General features: G+C 38.7%; 1 protein-coding gene across 1 annotated transcript in view; it reads left to right on the top strand.

Annotated features, from left to right (window-relative positions):
* arhgef7a (Rho guanine nucleotide exchange factor (GEF) 7a) overlaps positions 1-9,634 on the top strand; it is a 28,572-nt gene extending 18,938 nt beyond the window's left edge. Inside the window, 11 exon segments of the mRNA XM_008434467.2 lie at positions 94-128; positions 603-804; positions 879-938; positions 1,038-1,184; positions 2,557-2,643; positions 3,439-3,517; positions 3,597-3,736; positions 4,205-4,426; positions 4,516-4,609; positions 4,765-4,854; positions 5,754-9,634. Coding sequence (XP_008432689.1) covers positions 94-128; positions 603-804; positions 879-938; positions 1,038-1,184; positions 2,557-2,643; positions 3,439-3,517; positions 3,597-3,736; positions 4,205-4,426; positions 4,516-4,609; positions 4,765-4,854; positions 5,754-5,962 — 1,365 coding nt within the window. The 3' untranslated portion in view covers positions 5,963-9,634.

Raw genomic sequence — 9,634 nt, 5'->3', positions numbered from 1 at the left:
AAACAATATATTCAAAGCAGTAATTAAGTCAAAATTGTACAAAAAATATATGCATTTTGCATTTAAGATAAAAACACCTTTGTCTGTAAATAGTTTTTAGCCAAAACTCCTCAGTTGCCATAGGTTTAGTTTCACCCGGTTCAGATTTACTATACGAATGCTATGTTGTTGCAATTTAGGCAATTCAATGTTATTTAAAAAATGAACTGAATTATTTGCTTATCTGTATTTTTTAATGTGTTTCTTATATTGTATAAAAAGACTTCAGTAGTTAAATGAAAAATCTGTAGAATGTGTCATTTTTTAAATTAAATTAATCAATTGTCACAATAATCAATAGAGAAATGGAAAAATAGCATAGTTTGAAACATTTTAATGCCACCATCTCATAGCATTTTGTGGAGGTATTTTAGCTGTTTTCATATTTCCCCCTCCACTTCTCCATAAGCTGTTTTACTCAATCAACAAAACGGATATCAGCGTTGACTCGGCCTCCGGTTGATCATTGTTGGCAAAATACTCTGACTCACTATAGACTGACTTGTTGACTCAAACGTCTGGCAACATTTTGGCTCGATGTTGAAAAATATTAAAGACATCAGCAGCTCTTTGATGTTGAATTGTGAGTTTACAGTAAATCCCTTCTGTTTCTCCTCCAACTTAAGTGAAACTCTTCGGGACTTTATGGAGGGCCACGGTGCAGTGTCTCCTGGGATCCTCACCCTGACCACTGGCCTCAGTAAACCATTCATGAGGCTCGACAAATACCCCACYTTACTCAAAGAGCTGGAGAGGCACATGGAGGTGTGTTATGACCTGGAATGTGTTGTGATATGACCTGAAATGTTGATAACTACACATTTTCTCTGGTGTTTTAGGAGAATCATGCAGACCGACCAGATATTCTGAAGTGYATGGGGTCTTTCAAGAACCTTTCAGTAAGCTCAGCGCACTTCTCATCCTCTCGAATGTCGCATCTAACTGCAGAATGTGCTGAAGGCAGATGCTAAGGCAGTTTTCTGTTCCCGTCCTGCCAGGCTCAGTGCCAGGAGGTGCGAAAACGAAAGGAGCTGGAGCTGCAGATTCTCACGGAGACCATCCGGCTGTGGGAGGGAGATGACATCAAGACGTTGGGCTCGGTGATCTACATGAGCCAGGTGTTGGTCCAGAGTCCTATGTCTGAGGTACGAGYATCATCATCGCTCCACACTGACACGAGTCACGCCCACGGTTTATTCTGTGATGCAGAAAACATTAGGAAATAGAGCTGCAAAATCAATTAAATGTCATTGTAAAAGTGTTRGCTTATATAAATTCATGATGTGAATTTTAAAGCGAACCATTTGTCTCGCATGGATGGCATACGAGACAAATTTATGGAGCATTACTGAGGTTTTTTTCTTCAAGAAATTAAGCTGGAAAATAGATTTTTTTCSATAGTGTTGCTGTTTATTGCCGTCAACTTTTATAACTACGGAGAACAGCTGGTGAAAACCCCAAACTCAGGTTTTCTGAAATTCACATTACACTTGACAAAATAATRATAAAAAAAGCATAACTATATAACTTGGTTACATAAGTTGTAAAATCGACTGATGTATTTTTCAGCCACCTACAAATGTAAAATATTGTCCCRTTATTTTTTCAGTTCTGCATTTTTGTCCCAGTTACTGAAATGGTTTTAYTGACACACATTTAAGTAAATGCAACATTTATATGTGCAAATGGTTATTTAGGAAAATTGGTATTTTACATGGGAGTAGAAATGAGTCTCATTTGTGGTTTTATGCATAACTRCAGTTTAAGCGATGAATGTGTGGTGTGGAGGCAGCCTAGCTTTGCGGATGACAGCTGACTAATGGCTGCAATAGAAATATGTGGGTCAGTTGAGGCATCTAAAAAAAAAAAAAGATTTGTGGCCAACGAGATGCTTTGGTCTGAAATTAGGATTGTCACCATGTCTCCCATTAAACTGMAGCTCAATCAGCTGCCTCAGAGCTGAAGCACGAGACACAGGAGACTTTCTGATCAACACTCAAACCTGAAACTGACTATTCAACGGTACAGAGGTCAGCGTTAAGGCTGGTAATTGGGAGCAACCTGATGCAGTTGTTGTCTGATTAAATCAGCTCACCCCTAACTTTTTAAAAACAAGACTAAGTCTCTCTCTGAATAGTGGATACAAGGTTTTTATTCAAACCAACTATTATAGAAAAACACAAAGGCTGTTGTGGGGTTGTAATATTTTTTCTGATTACCGTTTCTTGTTTGATGACTGCTGAGATGAGGTYGTTGTGCTAAGGGGCAAAGGCAATTAGAAAAATAGAGCGACCAATGTTATGTGGCATCAAGAAGTTGATCCCCATCCTGGTTATTTCTGCACAGCTGATTTATTTCCTCCAGTCCATACATGGTTTTTATTCAGGTAGTCCACCTTCCTTTGCTTAATTGGACACTTTAATGAAAGTCTGGTGTCTTATCAGGTTTTCAGCTCCACTGTGAAGTTCTCATCCACACATACTTCTCTGTCTCTCTCTTTTGTTTTATTTTGATCAGGAGAAGAATGAGCGCTACCTCATGCTGTTTCCTCACGTCCTCCTCATGCTGTCTGCTAGTCCTAGGATGAGCGGTTTCATATTTCAGGTCAGAAATCCCTTGATTTSCACCTCTGAACGTCCGTCCGAATGCCTAAATGAAAATGTATTTCTTAAGGATTGAATTAAAGTTTGAATTACTTGACTTTCATATTTATAAGCATTTAGAAAAGTTCTTCAAATGCTTGATATTCAGTTTGCACAGTTTTGTAATAAAGTGGAATCTGATAAAAGACCAAATTTTAAAAATCTTTAGTTTTTTTTTCTTCCTGTATGGAGTTAAATCAGACCAAACTTTTCTTGTTTTAGGTGAGTTAGAATTACCAACATTTTCTATTTGCTGAATGCCAGAACATTTATACATTTYAAAGATATTTTTTAGAACTTTCTTTATATATTGTGTTTCAACRTTTAACTTGAGCAGGACGATCCAAGATTTGTTTGGATTGTTTCAATATAATGAATATTTATTTATTATTCCTATAGTATGAGTGACTTTTTGATCTGTATAATTGAAATAAAGGGTTGCTTATAATTGATGCAGCATTATTTAAATTGAGGGATTTTTTTATTTATTTTTTTATTAAATTGGTGTTTCATTCTCTGACCAGTCAGGCATTTAAAAAAAAAAAGTGTTATAGTTTAGTTTACTTTGTCTCTGCTGTAGTATATAAAATGCCATCATAAGACATTACTAACCATAATGAATTGAATCATATATAATAGTGAACTGAAAGTGTCTTTTTTAGTTCATTTGTGCTTAAGAAGCACAATACAACCCTGCAAACCATAAGGGTCAAGAGCTTATATTTCTTTTGTTTCTCCCATTGGTTTGTCTTTGCAGGGAAAGCTGCCTTTGACTGGCATGATCGTGACCAAACTAGAAGACTGTGAAGCCCATAAAAATGCCTTCGAGCTAAACGGTAAAAGCACACGAGAAGCAGCAAAAACTTCATGAACACACAGAAAGTGTTTCGAACGGCGCCCTCCCTTTGCGTGCAGGCACCCTGTTTGACCGTCTCCAGGTAGTGTGTGCAAACCAGCAGGACCTGCAGGACTGGGTGGAGCACCTGACGAGACAGATCAAGCACAGCGCCGCCACGGCCCCCAGCCACAAACCGCTCGCTGTCCCCTGCCACACGGTCAGGAGCTAATCATTGCTCACAGCCTATTTCCTTTCCATTTGTCTGCTCCCGGTGTGGGGCCCCAACACTGTGACTATATGTATGTTGGTTTCACACTGACTGTGATCCTACAAATCAATATGTTGTGAACGGCTGGCTTTACATAATGTGCAGTGGTCATGTGAACAGACTGCAGTGACATTAGCAAGTGGTTTGTTTCTCTCGTTAGAATGACGTCTGTAAACAAAAACTGATTTTAAGTAATACAAAGTAATAGGTTCGGACTTTATTGGCAGAATGTGTTGAAGTCGACTGATAAAAAGCAGCTTTAGGAGTTATCTGCATATCAGAGGCCGACTATGATCTGTCAACAACCGATATATATTGAGAGGTCATTGTGTTATAGAGTATTTAAAGTGTTTTGTTGGGCAGAGAACGGGAACAAAATGGTTTTGTAACAGAGATTGGTTTTGTTTGTTTCCTTAGCTCCCATCTCATCCTCTCACCCCGTCCCGGCATGCTGAGAGCAGGGCCATGACTGTGGCGCCCACCTACCACACCCTGCCTCACCCGTCCTCTCATGGGACGACCCACAGCACAATGACATGGGGCCCCCTGGAGCCACCAAACACCCCCAAACCMTGGAGCCTGAGCTGCCTGCGACCCGCGCCGCCGTTACGACCCTCCGCTGCACTCTGCTACAAAGAGGTGAGAAACTGTTTATTCTTTTTTATTATTTATTTAGATAATTGCACTGTGTGGAGAAAAAAATGAATTGTTTTGCTTCCTGTTTGCAGGATCTCAGTAAAAGTCCTAAGAGTGTGAARAAACTCCTTCCCAAACGCAAACCTGAGAGGAAACAGTCTGAAGAGGAATTTGCTCTAAGGAAGAGTATGTGTTCAATATTCAAGCACCATTTCACTGTAGTACTAGATCTCTACTCTTAATACTTGGTCCCTTAGAGATCAAATACTCTAACAGTATTAATATTAGCTTTATACATGAAGGCTATTAATTTTAATTAAATTGTTTGGCTAACCTTTCAGGTACAGCTGCTCTGGAAGAAGACGCCCAGATCCTGAAAGTTAKTGAGGCGTACTGCACCAGCGCCAAAACCAGGCAGACTCTGAACTCCAGTAAGACAAATGAAAATCCTATAAAGGTTCATTTAGGAAAGGAGGAAAGGCTCATACTTGTGTGTTAGTTTGATTTTCGATGACCTTTAGAAAAACTACCAATTTTCTTAGTATTTAAACAACAGTAAACAAAACAAAACATGAATTTACAAAAACTCATCAAACTTGATGGGGAAAAAAATGCTGTTCTCTTTTTCTAGATAATATACCGATTATCACACCTACAATATATGACATTTATATGCAATTGTAGGGATTTTCATACATAGTTTAAGCCAGAAAGTACATTTACCAGCAGCTGCATCTTGTGACTTTCACACGCTACATGTAAAAATCGTCAAACTTGTTTCTTCCTGTTCATGTCTTTGTAGAGTAATACAAGCGGCCGGGCTCTATGTTTTATACGTGAGGCGGCTGAAAACTTCTCAACAGATATGTTTCTTCTGGCTTCTCGACCGTAGTTTTGAAAGTTTTTGCATTTTGAAACCGTTATTTTTTCTTTTTTTAAACCACGACGTATTTTGATAGCGTCAACTGGTCGAYGCCTCGTAGAAACATACCTGTATTTTCTACTCKGTGCCCATCTTACCGCTGGTATTCCAAACTGTTCCTTCTAACAATATCTCCTCTCTCTTTCCTTCCCATTTCCTCCTGTTCGACATTTTTCTGATTTACCTTGAGTACCTTTTTCCATATTTGTTTTTATTTCATACCTTTATGATTTTTTTCCATCCTCTCCTTACACATCTATCATTTCTTTTATGATTTTCCCATCTGTTGCGTATTGCGTGCACCGCCCACAACCCCTTCCTCCGACTCCCCATTTCCTCCCTCTCCACATTTTTTGCGACATCTCCCCCCCCCTCGTCCCACCGTCGCCCTGACCCTGGCCCCACCAGCATGGCAGGGCACGGACCTGATGCACAACCACGTGCTTGCCGACATGGACCAGTCCTGCGTGGACTCGCCGGGCCGCCGCAGCAGCGTGTCTCGGCCAGAACTGAGCTCCGACCTGTCGGAGGACTCTGACTACGACTCCATCTGGACCAGCCACAGTTACAGGATGGGATCAGTGCCCCGAAAGAGCTGCATCTCCCATCAGAACTAGAGAATGTGCAGCGCCGCCAGGCTGTACTGTAACGTATAGTGCGCTTGCCTCTTTTACCGTAGATGTATTAAAAAAAATAGACTTTTTTTTATTTATCTATTTTTTTTTTTTTTATTCATTTGGGTAATTTATTGCTTTAATTTATTTTTTGACGGCTTGTCTGATGTTTTCAGCATTTTTCCTGTTGCCTTTCCCTTTTTTGTGCCTCCTCTCTTTCTGTAGATGTCATGCAGTAAGTGTTAGCTAATAATTATTGTTAATTTATCTTGAATGTGACCACTCTCCTTGTTTGACCATAAATCTGGTGGACTCTGAGTGGAGAGAATGGGGATTTTGGTATGTAGTTTAGGGGAGGGGGATTTGTGGGTGGGGCAGGTGGGGACTTACGTTTTTTCCTGTCTGATATTCAGATGCAATTCAAGAATGAGTGTCTTCAATTTACCATAAATTTGTTATTTTTTGGCATGTGGTTTTTGGGGTACGCATGCTCAAACATAGCACAGATTGCTAAACAGGCACACACACACGCACATACGCGCGCGCACACACACACACACACACACACACACGTCGTTAGGCACAAATGCCTCTGCTGTCTGCAGAATAAAGCAGTGTGCAAATTCTGATTCTTAACATTTTACATTTAGTCTTTCATGATTCAATGTTTAACCAATATTTCAACCCTTTGGGAGAATAAAAATATATGTAAAACAAACAAAAACTACTATAGGAACAAGCAGACTTTGTCAACTGAATCTGTAGCCAAACATAAAACAGTGACTCAGTCTTATCATTTCTTTCATGACACTTTCCACCAGGGTACTCAGGGACATCCTGGACATTAAACTGACATTAAACGCTAAAACTCAGTTTAAATTGGTATCCTTAAATTCGGGACCAGTGAATTTCTTGATTAATTATCAGTGAAATAAGACCTGCTGAGATCTGGCACTGACGTCTGTCCTGCACAGTTTGATCTCATTTGGAAAACACAGAATAACGGTCTGAATGCATTAAAGGCACATTGAGACTAAGGATTGGTTTGCAATGATTTGAATACTCTTTGAAACTTTTTCTGCATTTTTTTCACTTTGCAATTGATAGTAGAACAGCATAAATAAATACATTTGTTGACATATTATGGTGACCATAAGAGGTGGTCTAGGAGATGTTAATCTGCATTATTTCTGCAATGGGAACGTTGAAGGACCACCAAGTTGTAAATTCCCTTTAAATGGGCAGCTTTATGTAAAATCAACTTTTTTGAGGTTTACGTCAATTTCTAATATTCCCTCATCAAAAGCATGCATGGAGTGTTGCTTTGCTTCTTTCATGAATGTTTAAAGAATCCATGAATCTCCATAGCAGCCATTTAGGGATACCTAAGCACTTGCTCTCACACAGCATTGCCAATCTCCTCTTTGGAGATTTGGGTCGAGCTTTCGCCCCGCTAAGCGCACCAGTCCTGCGTTTCCCCCACTTAGCTCCTCCAGACTAGTGGCGGCAGCCATTAGCAAACACCTGGTGGCACTGCCAATCTGCTGAGCTCATCATATGAACTACTTCTCAGTCTATGAACGGTAAACTGACATAATGGAGAAATGTGAAGACTTGCTGAAAGTGGAGTGTTGGGAAGAGTGGGAAATTTTTAAAGAGACGGAGGCCAATTTCATGGCATCAAAGTTAATTTTTTTTTATATCATGTTTGGTATACACAGCCCTTATATAACAACTGAAGGAAACATGGTTCTTTGATTGTGCTATAAAATTACACTATGTGCCTGGAATATACATTATGCTGCCCATTTATTTGCTGGGCTTTTACCATCTTAAAAAGAAAATTTATTTAAGAAACAAAATTAAGTAAAATCACGATGGTTGACTAATTTAAAGCAGCTGAACAGGTTTTGTTGTTTTAAAAGTTTAAATTAATTTCTCCTTGGAATACATGTCTGTTAAGGAGATGGTTATGTCTGGACTCAGTGCATTAGGACAACACTAGTTAAGTTTTCACTGCTTTCAAACTTCAGCAGTGGTTTTCTTCTTGCCACTTTTCTGTAAAGGACAGATTTGTGAACTGCAAGACATCTCAACCAATGTTCCCACTTGAGCTGTGAATCTCTGCAGTTCTTTCAGATTTACAATGAAGTCTTGATAAAATATTGTAAAATGTATGGTTGCAAAGTGAAAAAAGAGGAAGAGCCTAAGGAGTATGAAAACTTTTGCAACACATTGCATTTGATTACCGCTTATCTATTAAAATACATCCTGAAATTTAATCTCTGAGCTTTAGAGAGAAGTAATTCCATAAAACTGAAATTTTGTATTTGCAGCTAAAGGTGAAGCTTGAACTGAACTTTTCTTTTGTCATTGATGGTATAGCTGATAATAGATGGTGTCTGTAAATGCTGTTGTTTGAGATTACCCTTATAACTTTGAGTATGAAAGTAAAAACATAGCTTAAACCAGTCAGAACAAGATCATCAAGCAAACTAGCACCTRTGGTGATGCCTAATCAACTCTCCCTACTGTTGCCAGCTTGTGAGGCTTCCCATTCTTTCTCACATTAATACCTATTTTTATGAAGAAGTATTTTTCCAGTATCGTTATGAAAAGTACAACTCTACATCCTCTTACAGTGGGCAAAAAGAATGACGTATGGAATATATATATATGGGTCCATGTTGCAAGTGTTTATAAAATGATTTCTTTACAGTATGTATAATTTTGTACACATTTTAGTATCCCCCCCCCCCACTTATCTGTTGATTTAAAATTGTATATCAATGTTTACAAAATAATCTCTGGAAGAATATTGTTCCCCATTTCATTTGGTTTGTATCGGAATTTACAATTACTACTGAAATGTTTTAATTATTTTGCACAATCATGTTRTGGGCAAACGGGAGTGGGGGTGTGGACTCAATGAAATTCTGTACTATTTAGTGTCTACYAAGACTCTGTATAATATAATCTTAAAGCTAGACTTAAGTATTCAGTGTAATTGTAAAGTGAATACTCATTTGTAGTGTAAATGCTCACCTTCAGTGGTTGGATGACGTTGAAGGACAAAAAAAATAGAACAAAACAAAAGAAACAAAGGCGGAGTTAATCTACTTCAACTTCAGAATGCTGTTAGAGTGGACTTGGCATATAAAGAGCACATAATGTCCCCTTTTTTTGTAAATACTAGTTGTCTTGCTGCCAGAAAAAAAAAAGATCTAGGAATATGGCTGTCCTATCATGTGCTGAACTTTGTGACAGGTGTATTCTGTGGTTTAACAAGTCAAACTCTTGGACAGACAGGGTGAAAAAAAAAAACTGTCTTTAACCAACATCGTTCTCTGTCTGCTCTAATGTTGCATTCAAGTCACACATCTGACCGTGTCCTTTTTCGTTTTTCTTTTTTTTTAAAGCAGCCTTCAGTGTATTTGTTCTACACTGCTGAAGTGTTCAAAGTCCCAAATGCTGTATTATGAGTTTTAATAAATCTATYAGTTGATAGAAGCTGTCGTTCTGTTGCTTCGTGGAGCCGATCTGATTGTGTCCGAAAGCTTTCGCTAACTTTTCATGCCTTTTACTTTCTTCTGAGTCTTGTTTTTCTGTCGTGACTAACACACCTAGTACTAACCTCCTGTCTGTACCTACAATAAAAAGTCCACACTGCCTTTA

Source organism: Poecilia reticulata, linkage group LG2 (genome assembly GCF_000633615.1).
Source record: "Poecilia reticulata strain Guanapo linkage group LG2, Guppy_female_1.0+MT, whole genome shotgun sequence".
Classification (NCBI taxonomy): Eukaryota; Metazoa; Chordata; class Actinopteri; order Cyprinodontiformes; family Poeciliidae; genus Poecilia; species Poecilia reticulata.
This window is presented reverse-complemented; position numbering and strand designations above follow the sequence as displayed.